This window comes from Stigmatopora argus, chromosome 20, assembly GCF_051989625.1.
Source record: "Stigmatopora argus isolate UIUO_Sarg chromosome 20, RoL_Sarg_1.0, whole genome shotgun sequence".
In the NCBI taxonomy this organism is placed as follows: domain Eukaryota; kingdom Metazoa; phylum Chordata; class Actinopteri; order Syngnathiformes; family Syngnathidae; genus Stigmatopora; species Stigmatopora argus.
In genome coordinates, this window is record NC_135406.1 from 5,431,266 (window position 1) to 5,454,692 (window position 23,427).

At 38.9% G+C, this 23,427-nt stretch overlaps 1 protein-coding gene across 13 annotated transcripts in view; it reads left to right on the plus strand.

Annotated features, from left to right (window-relative positions):
• The window catches only part of nrxn2b (neurexin 2b), a 390,097-nt gene that overhangs the window by 361,990 nt on the left and 4,680 nt on the right, over positions 1–23,427 (plus strand). For 11 of the 13 annotated variants that reach the window (XM_077589547.1, XM_077589542.1, XM_077589551.1 and 8 more), the window contains 3 exons: positions 10,645–10,734; positions 17,706–18,028; positions 21,057–21,135. In XM_077589547.1, the coding sequence (XP_077445673.1) occupies positions 10,645–10,734; positions 17,706–18,028; positions 21,057–21,135 (492 nt within the window). The remainder of the gene's footprint in view (positions 1–10,644; positions 10,735–17,705; positions 18,029–21,056; positions 21,136–23,427) is intronic. The other 2 variants (XM_077589550.1, XM_077589554.1) reach the window with 1 other exon arrangement.

A 23,427-nucleotide genomic window follows, 5' to 3' on the forward strand; every position in this document is an offset into this window, starting at 1 on the left:
ATATCACACAACACTAAACCACTACTAATATTACTGCTACTACAGCTCTATCTAGTGGATGTATAACAACAGATCCCCTACTACTACTACTACTAAAGCTCCGTCTAGTGGATGTATAACACATCCCCTACTACTACTACAGCTCCGTCTAGTAGATGTATAACACATCCCTGAATACTACTACTACAGCTCCATCTAGTTGATGTATAACACATCCCCTACTACTACTACTACAGCTCCATCCAGTTGATGTATAACACATCCCCTACTACTACAGCTCCATTTAGTTGATTTAGAACACAACACATAACCCCTACTATTACTACAGCTCTGTTTAGTGGATATATCACACAACACTAAACCACTACTCATATTACTGCTACTACAGCTCTATCTAGTGGATGTATAACAACAGATCCCCTACTACTAAAGCTCCATCTAGTGGATGTATAACACATCCCCTACTACTACTACAGCTCCGTCTAGTGGATGTATAACACATCCCCTACTACTACTACAGCTCCGTCTTGTGGATGTATAACACATCCCCGAATACTACTACTACAGCTCCATCTAGTTGATGTATAACACATCCCCTACTACTACTACGGCTCTGTCTAGTGGATGTATAACACATCCCCTACTACTACTACAGCTCCATTTAGTTGATGTAGAACACAACACATAACCCCTACTACTACTACAGCTCTATCTAGTTGATGTATAACACATCCCCTACTACTACTACTACTACAGCTCTATCTAGTTGATGTATAACGCATCCCCTACTACTACTACAGCTCCATCTAGTTGATGTATAACAGATCCCCTACTACTACTTCAGCTCCATCTAGTGGATTTATCACACAACACTTAACCACTACTACTATTACTACTACTACAGCTCCATTTAGTGGATGTATAACACAATGCCTAATACTAGAGCTTCATCTAGTGGAAGTATAACACCATCCTTACTACCACTACTACTACTACAGCTTGATTACTACCACCACTACTACTATTACTGCATTTTATAATCGGGTGCACCTTTTAATGCACAAAATAAGGTAGTTAAATGACATAAACTAACTGAGAAACTGACTATAACTTAAGCTACATGATGCTGTATAATTGTAGTTAATTTTGTAGTGTTAAATCACGGCCTAAAAATTATATATGTATGAGTTTATGACTTTTTTATTATTACAGGTTTTGTTATTCATCTTGGCTAATTGCGTGACAAAGTTTGCTCTAGAAATCTACAATTTAATATGCCATATTGTGCTATTAATTCAATACAAAATGGTTACTTGGGGAAAAAACGCATTAAAGGCACTTTTTAAGGCGTCTAAATGGTCATAAAATGACAGAATAATTGTTTAAAAAGCATATATTCTATAAATGTTCACTCTCTATATTTGCACAAACCCATTTTTTTTAATTAAATATCCTTTTTTCGATGAAATGTGCTAATTTGATCAACTTTCTCGATTACTTAAGCTGTCATCCCAGATAATGAGTGACAGTTTAAACGGTCCACCTGGACAACTTTGCATAAATCGAGATCAGCAAAAGTGCACTTTATTCAAACTTGATGCTTTTACACCAAAAAATTGATGAGTCACTATAAGCGTTCCTCTTTTAGCCCAGCTTCGCTTATAACGCTATTTTCAGAGCACGCTACATTTCTCTCACTACTGTGTTGATGGTTGCATGGTTGCTTAAAGGAAGACATGGCGAGTTCCCATGCGGAAAAGACTGGGTATTTTCGGTTGTTTTCGTCGAATAATTGTTACTATTTCCCCTTAACGAAGATCCAATCGTAGCCTGAAAACATCTGTTAGCGTTGGGGTCAAGTGTCATGTTGCTGAGATAGCGTTCCTTTTGTTGGCGGTCAAGTTGTACTTCTGAGATCCGTTGTTGATTACCGTATTTTCTCGCATATAAGCCGTATTTGCAACTAAATAATGTCTAAATCAAGGGTGTCAGACTCGGGTCGCATTAACGTCACCTCGATTTTATGTGGGCCGGACAATTTTAGATATAATATTTAGATTTTTTTTTATAAATGGATTAAAAGAACTGGATTAAAAGTCCTGATTATTCAGTTTTTTATAGATCTAAAACAATGTTTATTTTAGGTTTTTTTAAATATATATTTAGATTTTACAAAATGATTTTAGAACTAAAAACACAGAAAAAAATGATAAAAAATTACAGTTATTGATTTAAAAGGGAGAAAATCAGGAAATGTAATATACATCTATACGCTTCATTTTAATTTGATTCCAAAACAGAAAGTCGGCACTCATGATTTACTTTCTCGGGCCGCAAAAAATGATGCGGCGGGCCAGATTTGGCCCACGGGCCGCCACTTTGACACATGTGGTCTAAATCAAAGGTGCGGCTTCTATATGCACAAATTTTAAAAAAAAACATTTTTTTAATTGCTAAAAATACACCAACTACTGTATTTTCTCACATATAAGCCGTATTTGTACGTATCCATCTCAAAGCCATTTTTTAAAAAAATGCTAAAAATATACCAACTACCGTATTTTCTCACAAATAAGCCGTATTTGAAAGCCATTTTATTAAATTGATCAAAATAATACCAACTACCGCATTTTCTCACATATAAGCCATATTTATACTTATCCATCTTAAATCCATTTTTTTAAATTGCTAAACATATACCAACTACCGTATTTTCTCGCATATAAGCCGTATTTCTAACAAAAAAAAGATGTCTTAATCAAGGATGTGGCTTGTACATGCACAAATTAGACTTGACATGCACAAATTAATGCAAGGTGACAAAGACGACACGCCATAACGCAAGACAATGCGGCCGATACGGTCGTTTATTTCTAAATAGAGAAAAGATAAACAGATAAAACGCTAAACAAACTTTATTTTGACGTCTATGAATCAAATTAAATAAATAAATAAACTGTATCTTGCATAAAACGTGAAAAAACTCCCTTGTGCCCGCCATTGCCCGCTCAGGGCGCCACCATCTTACCTAGCGATGACAAACTAGACCGCTACGGACACACTTCCTGGTTGTACTGCTCACATGACTTCCTTTTTTAATTTGTCTACGTGCAGGCAACACCCATTCGCAATGTGCAATCCAGCGATTCATACAGTATCTCAGAAATACCACGTGCGATGATTTTTCTTAAGATTTTCCCTTCAAAGTAACACATTTGTACTCCCTATCAAAACCACGAATATGGAGGTGAAAATTTTGAATCAGGGGGCGGCTTATACGCGAGAAAATGCGGTAATAAATGAGATTTTCGTTGTTGTTTGGTTACACTCCTCTTTTGGCAAGCTTGTTGGAAGTGACAGGGCGTTTCTGTCATTAACACGCCAATCTATTTCCAGAATGTTGCTTGAGAAGCAGCATTCAGGGAGCTAACACCTCAAAAGTGAGGCGTGAAGGGGCGGATCAGATGAACGGCAGATGAAGGCCCGTTTCCCTCGCCGAGGCGGAAAATGCCTGCAGACGGAGAGCGAATGAAACAATTTCCTATGACCCACATCCAATCATTTGATTCTGGAACAAAGTGGAACAAAACACTCCATGCCAACATTTTTGGAAGCGCTAGCGCAACTACCGTATTTTCACGACTAAATGGCGCATCGTATTTTTAGCCGCAGTGTCAGTAACGAGTGCTATTTCTGTATTTTAAACACACAAAGGACGCACCGTTTTTTAGACGCATATATATTATATATGAATATCGAACCGCAATAGCGCTGGCTCCCGGAAGCAGCCCCAGACTCTAGTTCCGGTTTCCGGTGCGCAATGACTGCTGGGATATATAGTTCTTGCTCGCTATACCCACACGTTAAAAACACGTTTTTAAAAAGGCAACGGAAGCAAAACTGAGTTCGGTTGTACTTTATTTAGCCATTTTACAACTTACTCACGTCATCATCACCCACAAATCCATCAAAGTCCTCATTTTCTGTGTCCGAATTGAACAATTGTCCAAATGAGTCATCGAAAACGCTGAGTTTTATACGTTCGTCCAGGCGGCCACAATCCATTCGCAAATAGTAGCTAGCTAGTAGCTAGCGTAACTATTCCAGGGCTGTGTTCCATGCTTCGCAAGGCTGTGTTGATGCCGATCGCCAGGCGACAATCCATTTGCAAATAGTAGCTAGCTAGTAGCTAGCGTAACTAGCCTGGGGCTCCCAATCGCTAGGCCACAATCCATTCACAAATAGTAGCTAGCTAGTAGCTAGCATAACTAGCCCGGGGCTGCCGATCGCCAGGCCACAATCCATTCGCAAATAGTAGCTAGCGTAACTAGCCCGGGGCTGCCGATCGCCAGGCCACAATCCATTCGCAAATAGTAGCTAGCTAGTAGCTAGCGTAACTATTCCGGGGCTGTGTTCCATGCTTCGCAAGGCTGTGTTGATGCCGATCGCCAGGCCACAATCCATTCGCAAATAGTAGCTAGCTAGTAGCTAGCGTAACTAGCCCGGGGCTGCCGATCGCCAGGCCACAATCCATTCGCAAATAGTAGCTAGCTAGTAGCTAGCGTAACTAGCCCGGGGCTGCCGATCGCCAGGCCACAATCCATTCGCAAATAGTAGCTAGCTAGTAGCTAGCGTAACTAGCCCGGGGCTGCCGATCGCCAGGCCACAATCCATTCGCAAATAGTAGCTAGCTAGTAGCTAGCGTAACTAGCCCGGGGCTGCCGATTGCCAGGCCACAATCCATTCGCAAATAGTAGCTAGCCCGGAGCTGTGTTCCATGCTTCGCAAGGCTGTGTTGATGCCGATCGCCAGGCCACAACCCATTCGCAAATAGTAGCTAGCTAGTAGCTAGCGTAACTAGCCCGGCGCTGCCTGCCACCCTTCGTCAAGCTGTGCTGATGTCGATGTATACAGGCCACAATCCATTGGGTGTATTGACAAAAGAACTACATATCCCAGCAGTCACTGCGCAGTACTTTTTCTACGGGGAAAATAGTAGAGTCGGGGGCTGCTTGCCGTAGTTGTGAGAGCTGTAGAGGATGGTGTACCCTATCGACTGATTTATTTTATTTTACCGTGATAACAATCTTAGTATTGGTCCATATATAAAGCGCACTGGATTATAAGGCGCCCTGTCTATTTTGGAGAAAATTTAAGACCTTTATGTGCGCCTTATAGTCGTGAAAATACGGTATTTGGTTTCTTCCGAGCTTATCAGAGTCATTTTAGGTCCTCATGGAACACCCGACTCGAAATGCCCACGTTGAGTGCAGCATAAAGAATAAGTACTCGCGTCAATCTGAAGGAAAAGTTCGGGTGAATTTGTCTTCCCTCAGGACTGCTCTGACCCGCCGACGAATCCCTCGATGGGACGTTATGGCAGCCGTGAGCCCATCCCGATATATTGTGCTCTCAGGGAGTCACTTTTGGGATTCATCTCCTCTCCTAGACCACAATCTAAGAGTTGTACCAGTTCCCAGAGGGAACAAAAAGTACACCGGTTATCCGTCGCAAAGAAAGATGCTAGCAAGGTTTTTCCTCCCCTGCCGCGCGCTGTAACCTGCACTTTAATCCAAAATATTTTGAAGAATGCTCCGAGGCGATTATTTGAAGTGACAGAAAGGAGGCTGACAGCCAAAATAGCCTCCACGCGTCAAGAAGTGAAACATCTTGTGATAGCCTCGGCGACATGATGTGTGTCAACCTCAGGGAGCGTGTTTATCCTTGCCACAATGCACAAATCTATCCGTGGCTAAAGTGTGTATTCGATAGCCGAAAGGCAGACATTGACCATTTTATACACTCCTCGCTCCTTTCATTATGAGCTAGCGATCCATCAACTAGAAATGGGAGGAGCAAGCAACCCTGAGGATTTACTTGTCTTGAAAAAGTAGCATGAAAGCACTCACCAGGTTAAAAAGTAAAAACAACAGGTTTCTTTTAAGACAAAAAAATGAGAAGGAAGCTTAGATATGTACATTTTTATCCGTCACAATATTCTTTGCTATCGCTATTTGCTATTATGGGCCCAAAAAAGTTATTCCCCATACAAAAGAAAACAATAATCATGCTATTATCAGCGTTCATGAGTCATGCTAACGCCTAGCTTAACGTTGAACGTCGTTTTAGGAACATTATGAAAAGTTGTCATAGGTAATTGTCGTTGGATGGATATTTTTTACCAAACCTAACATCATTTTAAGGTGTTAAATTACGTGTTTACGTGCGTATGTTTACTCAGCTGCCAAACTTGCCCATTCACGGCAATGGGAAATTTCATTGCATGTTTAAATTTGAGTGGCTTAATGAATAATTTTGCGTTTTTTGTACACATTTCACTAAATTGGTATATTTTTATCTTTTTTAAAGGGTGTTGGGGGTAGTATTGGGGACCGTAGAACGCGTAAAATCACTTCTAGAATGAGAACGAATTCAATTTGCAAGTAGATGTACCACTGTACCTGTAAATATCAATCTGGTTGTACTTGGGAAAGGTTTTGGCAAAGGATGCTGCTTATATTTAGGCCTCAGTTATGTATTTTATTTATTATTTATGCTGCTCTTTAATTTCTAAGGCAAGGGTGTCAGACTCTGGTTGGTTCGCGGGACGCTTTAACGTCAACTCGATTTCACGTGGGCCGGACCATTTTAGATATAATATTTAGATTTTTTTTTAAATAAATGGATTAAAAGAACTGGATTAAAAGCCCTGAATATTCTGTTTTTATAGATCTAAAACAATGTTTATTTTAGCTTTTTTTATATATTTTTAGATTTTACAAAATGATTTTTGAACTAAAAACACCGAAAAAATTGATTTAAAAATTACAATTATTGATTTAAAAGGGGGAAAATCAGGAAATTTAATATACATCTATACGCTTCATTTTAATTTGATCCTAAAACAGAGAGTCGGCACTCATGATTTACTTTCCCGGGCCACACAAAATGATGCAGCGGGGCAAATTTGGGCCGGGGGCCGCCACTTTGACACCTGTGGTCTAAATCAAAGGTGCAGCTTCTATATGCACAAATTATTTAAAAAAAATCATAAAGCCATTTTAAAAAAATGCTAAAAATATACCAACTACTGTATTTTCTCGTATATAAGCCGTATTTGTACGTATCCATCTCAAAGCCATTTAAAAAAAATGCTAAAAATATACCAACTACCGTAAAAAATTGAAATTATTGATTTAAAAGGGGGGAAAATCAGGAAATATAATATACATCTATATCTATTATTTTAATTTGATCCTAAAACAGAAAGTCGGCACTCATGATTTACTTTCCCGGGCCACACAAAATGATGCGGCGGGCCAGATTTGGCCCCCGGGCCGCCACTTTGACACATGTGTTCTAAGGCCTAGTGGAAATATATCTCCAATTACTGGCCTTGTGGTTTGTAGGTTGGCGGTGAGGGCAGGAGAGCGAGAGTCGCGGTGTGAGAAACGATAGCATTTGGTCAAATAAAATAAGATGCGGGGGTGCCGGTTAGAGAGCGACAAAATGAAAGGTGGCGACGACCTAGTTTCAGAAGGAAAATCAAACTCACAGCAGGCTCAAGAGCTTGAAAGACTAGCACGTTAAGGAGAAGCGTACATTTAAGGCTCGCAGGAGTGGGCGGAGTGTTTACGCAGTACAAAAAAAAAGCGTCTTGCCTCTAAACCTTTTTATCCCTTTTGAGCCCAGAAAGTCATATTTCCCGTGCTCACGAATCATTTAGTTTATTTGTAGCATTTGACTTCTTCACGCTGAGACGGAACGCCGCGAAGCTGTCTTCTTGCCACGCCGATGAAAGGAATTTTAAATGTCCAAAATGAAGCAGGCGACGAGGCCAAGCTGACAAGGAGAAAGGCAGCTTTGACAGCAAAGAGGAAAGTGCCGGATGGCTGCCGGCCAATGGGCTACAATGTAATCTCCGCCCTGCTTGATGGATTTCCGATGTGGGTGTCCTGCGCAAGGACACCTGGCTGCCTGCAGAGCTACTTGATATACGTTTGGCTCCTTTCCGAGAGCGTGAGCGCCCCCGTGGATGAGCGCCGATACCTTTTAGCGAGGAATTTACGAGTTGGAATCATTGGCAAGATCGGGAAAGTCCAGAAAAATCTGATGACAATCTGCAATTTACCGTTTTTTTGCGTGTTTTGGACAGATTAAGAGACCATTACTGCGTTGCAGTGGCGGTCCGTGCATTTTATCGTAGCGCCTTCAACGAATCAATCCAACCGTCAAAAACTATTTTATGGCTATAAAACCTCTACTGCAGCTACAGCTGCGACACATAAAAAATAATCAATAAATTAATGCACAAAAATGGGGGGAAATCCACTTCTTAGCAGCATTTAATGATTAAATACAAATACTGGAGGTTTTCAGACATTACAACCGGGCCAGGGGGGTGATTAACCCCTAACCCATGGACGTCAATGGCGAAATGGCAAAAATTGCACTAAAATGGGCTAAAATCCACTTCCTAGCAGCATTTAGTGTTTAAATACAAACACTGGAGTTTAAATACAAACACTGGAGCTTTTCAGATATCAGAACCGGGCCCACAATTGAAATATTATTGAGGAATATAGCCATATTTTACTCACCAAAAATCATTTTTAACTGTACACAATATCCATCCTTCTTTCATTATTCCTTCTTTTCTATCGCCATCGAAGCTAAAGCTGAAAGTCGAGCCTGTCCTGTCGTTTTTCTGGCATAGTCCGTCTTGAAAATGGCTTTAAATCAACACAACAATATATTTGCTTGTGCAGCTCGCTCCAAATACAGTTTGGTAGCTCTGGCTAATCACTAGCCAATCATAGTTGGTGAAAGCGCCTGCGACAATGCATTGTGGTATTGCCAACTCGAAATCTGATTGGTTAAAGCAACCGTCCTATTGACGCTTGTTTAATGCAGCAGAGCCTGCAGAACTGATAGTGAAGGCCTTGAGGCAGATTTCTGACCCTGGCAACAAATAATGGCTGAAATGTGATTGGTTAAATGCTTCAATATGAAAACACACATCTGGAAGCAGTGCAAACAGGGGGGAAAGCAATGAAAGGAAGCTAACAGACAATTTGGAATGATTTAATAAGTATTGATGGACAAAATATAATATATGATTCAGATATTTCTTAGGCCAGCAGACGGCCCACCACTGCTGCGTTGTAGGAAAGTATAGGTTTCGTCCCGTACCTGGATTTGCGCCGGTCAATCAGCACGCCCTTGCCCTGCCCCTTAGCTTCCTGCGCCCGAATATGGCTGTAAATTGTCCCATCGCTCCAGGGGGCCAACATAAGTGTCAGTCGGGGTCCTGTAACACGAAATGCAGACGGCAGATTTGTCGTAGAAGTTTCACAAACACTTCTAACCTTGGTATCATGATATTCATGATTCATCCTGAAAATGGTGCACATGGGGAAAAGGACAACCTGGCATGAGAAAAAAAATGAATGGATCCAATTTTTGGGGGTGTGTATTTGTCTATAAACCATATTATTAATAGTATTACATATACGGTACATACTATTGACGATTCAGGATAGAAAGCAAACGATTGGTCCAACATCCCAATGAGGATTGATAAGGGATGTTTCCAATTTCCCATTGGAGTGGATTGGCGCGTTTGGCAGCTGAGTAAACATACGTCTCTTTGTTGTTGTTATCTGTGCAGTACATGGTGAAAGCTTTAAATCTCATTATACTTGTATCATGACAATAACAGGTGTAACAATTCAATTCTAATTAGTTTAACCCCAATTTTAGCATCTTTAGCAATCTACCCAATCAAAAATCTGAACATTGTTGTGAAAGTATAACCTAAAGAAATACATGTGACGCTAAAACCGTCTTCAACAATTGAAGGGCTTCTTGTCAGATGGCGTTGGCGCCCCCTGGGGAGTGGAAGGCGGTATTGCAGACTGTGAGACGGCTTCTAATTTGGATGTTTTTTTTCGTGGAGGATGCAATGTGTTCCACTCAATTGACTATGTAAGAAAAAAAAAATTGTTAAACAGGTTTTTTCGGAAGAACTCGAAGATTGCCTGCTTATTATGAGGTGGCGGTCTATGGAACGGGGGGCTGGGATTGAGCCGGGGGGTTGCCTTGCGTGACCTTACAGGGATTGGAGTGCGACATGCTAATTGCCGCCTGCTGCTGAAAAGCCTGCCTTTCAAAAACGGCACAAAATGTCTTCCTTTAAGCAACCATCAAAATGTTTTATTGCTGACTGTTTGGTTTCCAGTTTTATCCACCAGGTGCAATTATCTCGCTATCCTAATGATGACTTGACTGTGTAAAGTGACTGCTAATGCATTTATGTGTACTAAATGTGCGACAGGTTTACAACTGTGAACGGGCACTTTTTATGAATCCAATCTGTCTAAATCATTTATAAAACTGTCTTTACGCCTTCGTGAGTTAATCGCGAATAAATACATGTTAACCGGTGTTATTCACTGAGCAGCAAAGCACCCCCAAAACCATTCTCAAGGTCTATTCTGTCCCCAACTAAACCCTTTTTAACGCACATAACTTGGATGCTAAACGTTTGCCATGTTGCCCTTCTAACCTGTAACCTTTTAACTTCCAGATGTTCTTGTCTTCTGATTTGTAACCTCTGCTAATTTTTCTCCAAATTTCTTAAAGGGAACTTTGATAATGAGCGCCTGGCTATTGCTAGACAAAGAATCCCATACCGCCTCGGTCGGGTAGTTGACGAGTGGCTACTCGACAAAGGTAATAAAATCACTTTAACTCCACTAATGATCTACCGCTAATCCCCCTGCTCTGGAAGAGATGCAGAACCATGTGACCTAGAGCTCCGCCCCCTCCCATCCTTATTGAATAAATGTTCTAAAAAAAAAAAAATGCAATCGGAATTTTAAAGTCGCCCAGGCTTGGGCTGCATCTCTTCAGAGTTCTAACCCCCAAATAACCTGACATAACCCCACCCCCCTTAAAAAAATGTCATTTTTGTGTCTTTTGTTGGATGAATGTGACTTGAAATGACATGATAAAGTCACTAAAAGTTAAAGGGACTGTCCAAAAAATGATCGTTTAACCCTTTGAGCGCTAAACCTCCCCTCAAAGACCCCCAAGTAAAGCTTCTCCAGTCTTAGAACCTCCAATCGGCGCAGACAAAAACATGTTTGCGACGCAAACAGGACGAAAGCCCGGCGTCTTTATTCCGCCAAAACAAAAGCGGCTCTTTGACACATCCTGTTTCCGACATGCGTCCCAATCACAAGCGGCTCTGGAGATGAAAGTGCAGCTGAGCGGTGGATCAATAAGAAATGGTTCGCCCACTTCCCCCGTTATTCATGCGTGCCACCAAACATGCATTATTCCTTTTCATCCTCGGCGGTGGCGAGCGTTGGGATTACGCCAAGAATAAATGAATAATCGGCCCCTCCTTATTTGCAAACTTGATTAAATACGATAATCAGGGCCAGGTGGACGTGGGGAACTCAAAGGGTTATCCAAAATAAGCAGAATCTAACCACCGAACGCACTAACCGCTGAGGGCTTTTCGGATTACGGCGTTTTAACATCAATTCGAGCCCTCAGTTTTAACCTTCCTATAAATTGGTATTAAAACCATCCAGAAAAATGCTAACCAAGTTCTAATACAGTGGTACCTCGAGATACGAGCTTAATCCGTTCCGGAACTGAGCTCGTATGACGAGATTCTCGTAACTCGAGCGGACGTTTTCCATTGAAATGAATGGAAAACAAATTAATTCGTTCCAGCCCTCTGAAAAAACACCAAAAACAGGATATTGGATTGGAAAAAAAATTTTATTTCTTCTAATTCGCCATCTATTAACAAAGTAACACATAACTAGTGGTTTAATAGTAATAAAATGTGTTTAATCTAACTAAAATTGGGCAGATTTCGCCGACGGGAGACAGAGACGTTTGGCGGCGTGGGGGGTGGCTTTCGTTTTTTTTCCACGACAACGCACTCGTAAACGGAACAAACAAATTTAAATTAACTTTGATTAATATATACAGACACTCAAACATACGTTTAATGTAACTTTACACAAAACTGAATTCTAATTTTGTAGTAATCTTTTGTTACCTTCGTTTTTCGGGTTGGCGGTTTGCCACGCCTCCGCCCTCACGTTCGCTATCGATGGACTGTTTGCTGTTGTATTGCCTTCAAAATATTCTGAAAATGATGCACACAAATGTCCTCACAATAGGATAACGCACGACCACTTGCCAACGAGAAATAGTCTTTAAAGAACGATCGCGGAACCTTCTTTCCTTAGAAAGAATAACAGGAAATACAATAGTTGCGCTTACCCACGTATTGATTGTGGGTAATGAAGTTTTATTCTGAGAAAGGTTGCCATTGCCTATGGGTGTTGTGTGTAGGAGTATACTTCATTACCCAGAAAGGTGCTCGTAAATATTGTTATACACGAAAGATATGCAAAAAAGACCTGGCGTGGTCGCATCACGAAATTTTGACCGCATAACGGGCGAATTATTCGATCGAAATTTCCCCCGTAAGACGAGCATTTTGTATGACGAACGGTCGTATGACGAGGTACCACTGTATTGCTTCTAAAGCGCCATATTCGACGACGCCGTCCCTTTAACGTTTATTGGTTCCACCCCTGAGAAAATGACGCATGTTTTTGTGTATTAATGTTTGTGATGCTGAAATATTCGCTGTGGTAAAAGAGCTTGGATCATTCTCGGATGGTCCAGGTTTTGCTACCACCTGGGTTTGTTGTCCTATCAGTGCCTTAACCTTTGACCTGGGTTCGCTGGCAATGTCTCCAAAATGATGCAGAATGAATATCTTCCAATCCTAGAGCGACCCGAGGGCTGCATCTTCGCAATCTCATCTCCGTCAGGCCTGATCCAGATCGTAGTTAGCGTCCCCGCCAATTGACGAAATCCAAAGCGGCAGCCATTGCGGTTGGAGTAATGAAGGGAACGAATCACGAGTTTGCAAAAGTTCCGTCAGAAAACTTTACGTCTTCTCTTCTTGCGACGTCTCCCCGGCGCCGCGATGGATCATCATCCTCATCTGCCCTCGTCTTTTTACTTCCTCGAATCGAGCCCTCGGTATGATTTCCCCCGCGTGTGGAAATTACAATAATAGCAAATAATTGGCATTCTTTTAGGAATAGGCTAGAAATCAAAGCCAAAATGAACGCGTGGTAAGCAGCAGGATGACAAAAGTGCTTTGAGAAATGCCAGGATATCATTGCAGAATTTAGGAATAAGGGGGAAAAATTGTTCGGGTAAAGACGGGAATCGAACTGGAACTCTGCCAATACCGTCGCCGAGTCTATTTTGATACCTCAGCCAAGGAAATACTATTTGTGTGTGCGATTTAAAGGGCCAGTGTTTTGTTTGACTCTTATCTTTAGTTCTGAAAGAATTTTATTACCCACTTTTCAAATTTAAAAAAGCCATGTACAAAATACGCAGTATGCGTAAAGTACTAAAGTTGTGGGTAAATGTACTTATCCATTTAAAGCCATTTTTTTTAAATTGCTAAAATTATACCAACTACTGTATTTTCTCGCATATAAGCCGTATTTGACTTATCCATCTTAAAGCCATTTTTTTAAAAATTGCTAAAAATATATTAAATACCATATTTTCTCGCATATAAGCCGTATTTGACTTGTCCATCTTAGTCATTTTTTTAAATTGCTAAAATTATACCAAATACTGTATTTTCTCGCATATAAGCCGTATTTGTACCTTTCATCTTAAAGCCATTTTTTTTAAATTGCTAAAAATATACTAACTACCATATTTTCTCACATGTAAGCCGTATTTGTACTTATCCATATTAAACGCCATTTTTAAATTGCTAAAAATATACCAATTACCATATTTTCTCCCATATAAGCCGTAGTTGTACTTATCCATAATAAATCCATTTTTAAATTGCTAAAATTATACCAACTACCGTATTTTCTCACATATAAGCCGTATTTGTACCTTTCCATCTTAAAGCCATTTTTTTAAATTGCTAAAAATATACCAACTACCGCATTTTCTCGCATATAAGCCATATTTGTACTTATCCATCTTAAAGCTTTTTTTTTAAATTGCTAAAAATATACTAACTACCATATTTTTCGCATATAAGCCGTATTTGTACTTATCCATATTAAATCCATTTTTAAATTGCTAAAATTATACCAACTACCGTATTTTTTCGCATATAAGCCGTATTTGAATTATCCATCTTAAAGCCATTTTTTTAAAATTGCTAAAAATATACTAAACACCATATATTCTCGCATATAAGCCATATTTGTACTTATCCATATTCAATCCATTTTTTAAATTGCAAAAAATATACCAATTACCGTATTTTCTCGAATATAAGCCGTATTTGTAACTTTCCATCTTAAAGCCATTTTTTATATTGCTAAAAATATACCAACTACCGCTTTTTCTCGTATATAAGCAGTATTTGTGCTTATCCATCTTAAAGCCATTTTTCAAAAATTGTAAAAAAAAATATACCAACGACCGTATTTTCTCGGATATAAGCCGTATTTGAAAGCATTGTTTTAAAAAATAGCTCAAAATATACCAACTACCAAATTTTCTCGCATATACGCCGTATTTGTACTGCAAAAAAATGATGACTGAATCAAGGGTGCGGCTTATATGCGCACAAATTAGACTTGACATGCACGAAACTGCAAGGTGACAGACGAAACGCCATAACGCAAGTCATAACGGTCATTTATTTCAAAATTGAGACAAGATAAACAGATAAAACGCTAAACAAAATTTATTTTGACGTCTATTAATGAAATTTGAGAAGAAAAAAACTAACTTCACGCTGTGTTTATCCACTCGTCTACCTTGTCAGAGACAATTTATCCACGGTGCTTGCCCAAAAAATTAATTTAAAAAAATACGCCGTGCTTTGAAACTAGCTTGGGAACGGTTATTCAAAACTTGGCTGTGTCTTCGTGACTTTTACCTCGGAGGAAGTTTGTTTACATGGATTCCTTCAGGCTTCAGTGTTCGTAAACAAAAAGCCATTACGCATCGGCCCGACTTTTTGACCAATCTAAGTAGAAAACCTTGCAGTTTTTAGGCAGGAAAAAAACAAAGCAATGTGCAATACCCTGCGGATGGAGTCCGACTGTTCCATTTAGAGACACCACCCTTCCTCGCTATAGTCTCTTTTTTCCGCATATAATCCCACTTGCCAAATTGCAGAGGGCTAAAAGTATCAAACCAGACCCCCACCTGCGCAATATTTTTTGTGCGTTGGTGTACCTAACAATATGGCCACCATTGTGAAAGTTTTAGCAATCGGACCGGGATCAAAAAGTGAGAACGCTTTGTCTATTAAAAAAAAGTAGCCGTCGTTTTTTTTATGTTTGATTGGTTTCAACCCGTATTTTCTCGCATATAAGCCTTATTTGTGCTTATTCATTTTAGGCATTTTTTTAAAAAAAATGCAAAAAATATACCAACTACCGTATTTTCTCGCGTATAAGCAGTATTTGTACGTATTCTCAAAGCCATTAAAAAAAAAAATGCTAAAATTATACCAACTGCCATATTTTCTCACATATATGCCATATTTGAAAGCCATTTTTTTTAAAAATGCTCAAAATATACCAACTACCGTATTTTCTCGCGTATAAGCAGTATTTGTACGTATTCTCAAAGCCATTTAAAAAAAAAAATGCTAAAATTATACCAACTGCCGTATTTTCTCACATATATGCCATATTTGAAAGCCATTTTTTTTAAAAATGCTCAAAATATACCAACTACCGCATTTTCTCGCATATAAGCCTTATTTGTGCTTATCCATCTTAGGCATTTAAAAAAAAATGCAAAAAATATACCAACTACCGTATTTTCTTGCATATAAGCCGTATTTGTGCGTATCCATCTCAAAGCCATTTTTTAAAAAAATGCTACAATTATACCAACTGCCGTATTTTCTCGCATATATGCCGTATTTGAAAGCCATTTTTAAAGAAATTGCTCAAAATATACCAACTACCGCATTTTCTTGCATATAAGCCGTATCCATCTCAAAGCCATTTTAAAAAAAAATGCTAAAATTACACCAACTGCCGTATTTTCTCACATATAAGCCGTATTTGTACTGATCCATCTTAAAGCCACTTTTTCGAAAATTGCTAAAAATATACCAACAACCATATTTTCTCGCATATAAGCCGTATTTGTACTTATCCATATTAAATCCATTTTTTAAATTGCTAAAATATACCAACTACCACATTTTCTCGCATATAAGCCGTATTTGTACCTTTCCATCTCAAAGCATTTTTAAAAAAATGCTAAAAATATACCAACAACCATATTTTCTCGCATATAAGCTGTATTTGTACTTATCTATATTAAATCAATTTTTTAAATTGCTAAAAATATACCAATTACCGTATTTTCTCGAATATAAGCCGTATTTGTACCTTTCCATGTTAAAGCATTTTTTTAAAAATGCTAAAAATATACAAATTACCGTATTTTCTCGCATATAAGCCGTATTTGTACTGATCCATCTTAAAGCCACTTTTTCGAAAATTGCTAAAAATATACCAACAACCATATTTTCTCGCATATAAGCCGTATTTGTACTTATCCATATTAAATCCATTTTTTAAATTGCTAAAATATACCAACTACCACATTTTCTCGCATATAAGCCGTATTTGTACCTTTCCATCTCAAAGCATTTTTAAAAAAATGCTAAAAATATACCAACAACCATATTTTCTCGCATATAAGCTGTATTTGTACTTATCTATATTAAATCAATTTTTTAAATTGCTAAAAATATACCAATTACCGTATTTTCTCGAATATAAGCCGTATTTGTACCTTTCCATGTTAAAGCATTTTTTTAAAAATGCTAAAAATATACAAATTACCGTATTTTCTCGCATATAAGCCGTATTTGTAACTTTCCATCTTAAAGCATTTTTTTTAAATTGCTCCAAATATACCAACTACCGTATTTTCTCGCATATAAGCCGTATTTGTAACTAAAAAAAATGATGACTGAATCAAGAGTACGGCTTATATGCGCATAAGACTTACAGCGTTGCTATACTATTTTTCACTAGTAGATGTCGACAAATAAACATTTATTTGTTGGTTATTTTCTGTTTTGCAGTAAGAAAACAACCATTATTGAATGAATTAATTCATAACTTCCTTATGATATTGACCCTAATAATGTGCTTTTGATTGATACAGTATCTCAGAAATACCACGCGCAAATATTCTCCCTTCAAAGTAACACATTTGTACTCCCTATTAAAACCATAAATATGGAGGTGAAAATTGCGGCTTATACGCGAGAAATTGTACAATTTAATGATTTTAAGGCAATTTTAAGGGCACGGCTTATACGCGAGAAATTGTACAATTTAATGATTTTAAGGCAATTTTAAGGGCACGGCTTATACGCGAGAAATTGTACAATTTAATGATTTTAAGGCAATTTTAAGGGTGTGGCTTATACGCGAGAAAATACGGTAATATGGGCGGTTATGGAACGGATTAACGTCTTGATATTGCCAAAAGCAATCAGATTGTATCACTTTAGTGGGCGAACAAAGAATGAAGTTACAATGCTAAACACGCAGTATGTTCTTGGTGGTAAGAGTTCTCATGTTTAGGACCACTCTGACCATTCTCCTACTTTCACTTCCTCTCAGGTCGCCAGTTGACCATCTTTAACAGCCAAGCGTTCATCAAAATCGGCGGCGGGGAAAAAGGCCGACACTTCCAGGGCCAGATCTCAGGCCTGTACTACAACGGCCTGCAGGTGCTCAAACTAGCGGCCGAGGGCGACACCAACGTCCAGGCGCAGGGAAGCCTGCGGTTGGTCGGCGACGTACCCTCGGTGCTCGCCACCGACACCACCTCGACCACGCCCTTGGCTGACATGTCCACCACCATCATGGAGACGACCACCACCATGGCCACCACTACCACCCGCAAACAGCGTTCCCCGACTATTCGAGACAGCGTCACACAGGTGCGTCATGACGTGTCAGCGCCATTTTGTGTTTACATTATAGTTGCCTTGTAGTTAGTTTTCGTTAAAATCAATAGATTATTTGTTGAAAATTTCAAAATATTAGCGTATTGTCTTTTGTGGCGGCGGTGGTTAGCACGTTGTTATCACAGTTTTGGGTTCGAGGGTTCGATCCCAGGTGGGTCCTCACTCTGTGGAACCGTGACCGGAAGTTTCGTCGAAAGACGTTTGGTCCCCGGACGTTTGGTCCCAGGACGTTTGGTCGAACGGATGTTTGGTAGAACGGACGTTTGGTAGAACGGACGTTTGGTCGCCGGGTTCGCTCGCTGTCAAATTATGACAGAGAGTTTACTGTTGATATTTTGATACTAGATATTTAGATATTAAACTCGCTCTCTCTCTCTCATGATTATAGTTTTGACAGCTGGTTTCAACAGTAACAACCCGGCGACCAAACGTCCGTTCTACCTAATGTCCGTTCTACCAAACGTCCGTTCTACCAAACGTCCGTTCTACCAAACGTCCGTTCTACCAAACGTCCGTTCTACCAAACGTCCGTTCTACCAAACGTCCGTTCGACCAAACGTCCGTTCGACCAAACGTCCGTTCGACCAAACGTCCGTTCGACCAAACGTCTTTCGACGAAACGTCCGGGGACCAAACGTCTTTCGACGAAACGTCCGAGTACCCTGTGGCACAGGGGTCAAAGTGGTGGCCCGGGGGCCAAATCTGGCCCGCTGCATCATTTTGTGTGGCCCGGGAAAGTAAATCATGAGTGCCGACTCTGTTTTAGGATGAAATTAAAATGATAGATATAGATGTATATTATATTTCCTGATTTTCCCCCTTTTAAATCAATAATTTCAATTTTTTAATTCATTTTTTCTGTGTTTTTAGGTCAAAAATCAATCTTGCGAAATCTAAAAATATATAAAAATATTTTCTGTTTTCCACTTTAATATGGAACATAATAAAAAATGGTCTCCTTTTGAAATGAAAACCAATTATTAAATAAATTATTTTCTCTTACTAAGAAAAAAAGCTCAAATAATCTATAAAAAAATTGAATATTTAGGGTTTTTAATCCAGTTCCTTTAATCCATTAATAAAAATAAATATCTAAATATTATATCTAAAATGGTCCGGCCCACATTAAACCGAGTTGACGTTAACGCGGCATGTTCTCCCCAGGCTTGCATGGGTTTTCTCCAGCACCCCCCGCAACCATTGTAGTGAGGTTTCTAAAAATTAATAAATATTCGTGTTTATTCTTAATTATTAAAGAGAAAGACAGTAAGTATTGTTATTGTTTCATTTTCTATTTTACTAGAGAAAAATTGATTTGTTTTTTTATATATTTAAAAAAAAAAAATTAAACTGCAGGTGAAAACTACCGTATTTTTTTTTATTATAATGAGTCAGCCCAAAGAATTTCCCCAAAAATATTTGTGATTTTTTTTATTTCTTATGAGTGAACATAATATATTATTAAATATATTTTTGTAGATTTCCATCTTGAATTTATAGCTTAAATTTCAGTTTTTGAGAAAAATTGATGCTTTTTGCCTGCCATAAAAAAATGATCTTGGACATTTATTGTTATATTCAGCATACTTTTGACATTTTATTCAAACAAAGTACAGTGTCAGTCCCAGAAAATCTGCATGTTCAAATCCCCTTTTGGCTTTTGCAGCACAAGCTGCTTAAGTAAAAGGATCTTATTTGGTAGCAAAAACCCGAATTGTAATTCCAACACCAGCTCCGGAATGTCTTCCTCTGACAGCTTTGATCACAGGTGAATAATTAGCGTTGACGCTTTGAATAAAAATGAGGGATATCTGACCTGGATCTGTTATCAAACTCTTGTAGAACTTAGATCGCGGTCTAAATGACTTTGTCACTTGGGCTTTTGGGAGTCTCATTTAAGCCCCGCCTTGATAAAGTTGTTGTTGTTTAGGCAGATTTTAGAAGGAAAAACTGATTTTTGGGAGGGGAAATAACGTCTTGGACCGAATATAAGACGATGTTTTTTTGCATTGAAATAAGACGGAAAAAAGTGTCAGTCGTCTTATATCCGGGGTCTAGACATTTTACCCGTTCACAACAGTAGGTGGCGCCAGATATATTTGAAGTGAATGCAGAACACGGATGGTTAATGCGTTTTTTTCAAAAAAAAGTTATCACAGTTGATTGGTTAATTTGCATTTCAAAAAACAGAAGGAATGAATTGACAAATGTCAGATTTTAATGTTCACATATTATCATGTTTTTGCATGATTTGAATGAGGGAAAATAACATGTTTTTTCAATGTTGAATATACAGTGGTACCTCGACATACGAGCACCCCGACATACGAGCAATTTGAGATACGAGTAAAATTTGGAGCAAATAATTATCTCGAGATACAAGACAAATTTCAAATTGTCTTTTTTGCCGCATCTCTCTCGTGTATAACAGATATCTACGAGCACTGGGCGCAGCATTGCATTTTTTTCAGTGTTTAAGTTTAGTGTAAGGTTAGATTAAACTTATTTTTGAGTGTCTGCATCGTAATCCAAGTTCATTTAAATTTGTTTATGTTATGTTACGAGCGCGTTGCCGTGCAAAAAGTCTAATTTTAGCACTATTAAACACATTTTAGTACTATTAAACCATTAGTTATTTGTTACTTTGTTAATAGATGGCGAATTAGAACAAATAAAACATTTTTTTCCAATCCAATATTCTGTTTTTGGTGTTTTTTCAGAGGGTTGGAACGAATTAATTAGTTTTTAGTTCATTTCAATGGGAATCGTTCATTTGAATTACGAGAATATCGACATACGAGCTCAGTCCCGGAACCACTGTATTGTTATAAACATTTTTTTCAGATGTACTGTCAATATTTTGTGTCTAAAAATTGAAACTTGATGTTCAAAACGTCTTTTTTCAAACTTGGGTCTTGAAAAAGAGGTTGTCGTCTTATAATCGGGGTCGTCTTATATTCGGGCCAATACGGTAATCTCATTCCGCTGTGTATTGTTTCAGAATGCTGATGAAATTTTGGTCGCGTCGGCCGAGTGTCCGAGCGATGACGAAGATTTGGAGGAGTGCGAGCCTGGGAACGGTGAGTAAACACGGCGGGGGGCGGGGGGTCCGATGCTCGTTCGACGAAGCCAAATTTTCACGGCTTGAAGATTCTCCGATATGACCACGCTTCCTCGTTATGCAGCTGGGATAGGTGGACCCTGATAGGCCCGTTGCTTTCCAGTCTTCGGGTGGGAAATGTATCCCGATTACCGTTATTTTGGGAGGATAAGAGCATTTTTATTTGAGTACAAAACAAGCTAAAAATGCGTCGGTTAACATGCTAGTTTTTTAGATAACTATAGTTGAAGACGTGGCTCTCAAGCCTCATGCGGCTCCCGGCCAAAATGAATTTGGCTTATCATATTTTTTTTTATATACTGTTGCTTTTTGCCTTGTTTCATGTTTCTCTTATTTTTTAATCTTTCTAAAAATACACTCCAATTCATCAGGGCGCCTTAAAAACTAATAGTTATATTTCAAAAATTGTTTGGTAGATTTGAATTAGATCTAATTCCACAATAGCCTATATACTATAAAAAAACATACCATATTTACCTTTAAAAATATACCTACTACCGTATTTTCTCGCATATAAGCCTTATTTGTCATGCAAAAAATGATGACTCAGTTGAGGGTATGGCTTATATGCGCACAAATTAGACTTGACATGCACGAAACTGCAAGGTGACAAAGACCAAACGCAAGATAATGCGGCTGATAAGGTCATTTATTTCAAAATAAAGGAAATATAAACAGATAAAACGCTTAACACAATTTATTTTGACGTCTTTGAATGAAATTCAAGAAATAAAACAAACCGTATCATGCATAAAACGTAAAAAAACTCACTTGTGCCTGTCATTGCTCGCTCAGGGTGCCGCTATCTTACCTAGGAATGACAAACTAGACTTCCTGGTTGTACTTCTCACCTGCGATTTTCCCTTCAAAGTAACACATTTGTACTCCTATTAAAACCAAGAATATGGCGGCGAAAAATGTCAATCCGAGGGGGGGCTTATACGAGAGAAATTGTAAAATTCAACGATTTTAAGGCAATTTTTAGGGTGCGGCTTATACATGGAGGCGGTTAATATGCGAGAAAATATGGTAGATGGCTATTCGTAGTCAGAAAAAAAACATAAGTCGCATTTGAGCATTATGAAAAAAGCGGCTTATAGTCCAGAGGATGCTGTGGATTTGCTTTTTTTTAATTGGTTGATTTTTATTTATTTTATTTTATCAAATCTTATCAAATTAGCAATTTCATGCTTCACCTTGACGAAAAGAAACGAAGCGCCGAGGACGCTAATAAGACGAATAAGGGCAGAAAAGTCTTTGCAATGACCTTCGCTATTTTTAGCCTCGAAGCTACTTGTAAATCTTGCCGTGATGGGCGGAGTCTAAGATTGGACCGCCGTCGTAAACATCTCGGGATGATACGAAGCAGCCCTGGCTTTTCCCATCTGCGGGCCAATCAGAGGCGAATTAACCGCCGGCGACACCCTTTGCGCCGTGAATATTCGAAAGCGCCGTTAGCGACCCGACGCTAACGATGTTTGGCGGGTCGAGGTACGAGTGAGTCATCCGGGGCCGGCGCAGGGGATGAAGAAGATGCTTCATCATGCGGCCTTAACGCGAGGCTCCGCCTGCCTCACCAGGGTCCAATCATGGGAGTCAGGACCAATCAATCTGACTGAATATCGCGCTGTCCCTCCTGTTTTATTTTGTTGATTCGTGTTTTAGACGGAGACAGTTGCGGGTTATTATTCTTCAAGTCTACCGGCGGGTTTCCGGGCCTGTCCGAGCTGCATAACGTGGGACGGGGGTGTCACGGACCCCCGGGTGTGGGTTCCGGGGTATGGGGCGCCGTTTGGAAAGCGGCGATTGGTTGGATAGGAGGCGAGGTTTTCTCATATTTAGCACCACGCAGTGTTGAAAACATTTGTGACATTTCCGGTCACTGGTTGTTTGAATTAGCGTATTAGCTAAATATTTAGTTGAGATATTTAACATTGAGATTAAACATTTATATTGAGATTACAGATTTAACATTGAGATTAAAGATTTGACTTTTAAATTGCAGATTTAACTTTTATATTGCAGATTTAGATGTAAAACTTAGATGAAAGATTTCACTTTAAGATTTAATTTTGAGATGACAGATTTAGATATAACACTTAGATTAAAGATTTCACTTTTAGATTAAAGATTGAATTTTTATATTACAGATTTAATTTTTGAATTACAGATTTAGACATAACACTTAGATTAAAGAGTTCACTTTTAGATCAAAGATCTCATTTTTAGATTACAGAATTAGATATAACAC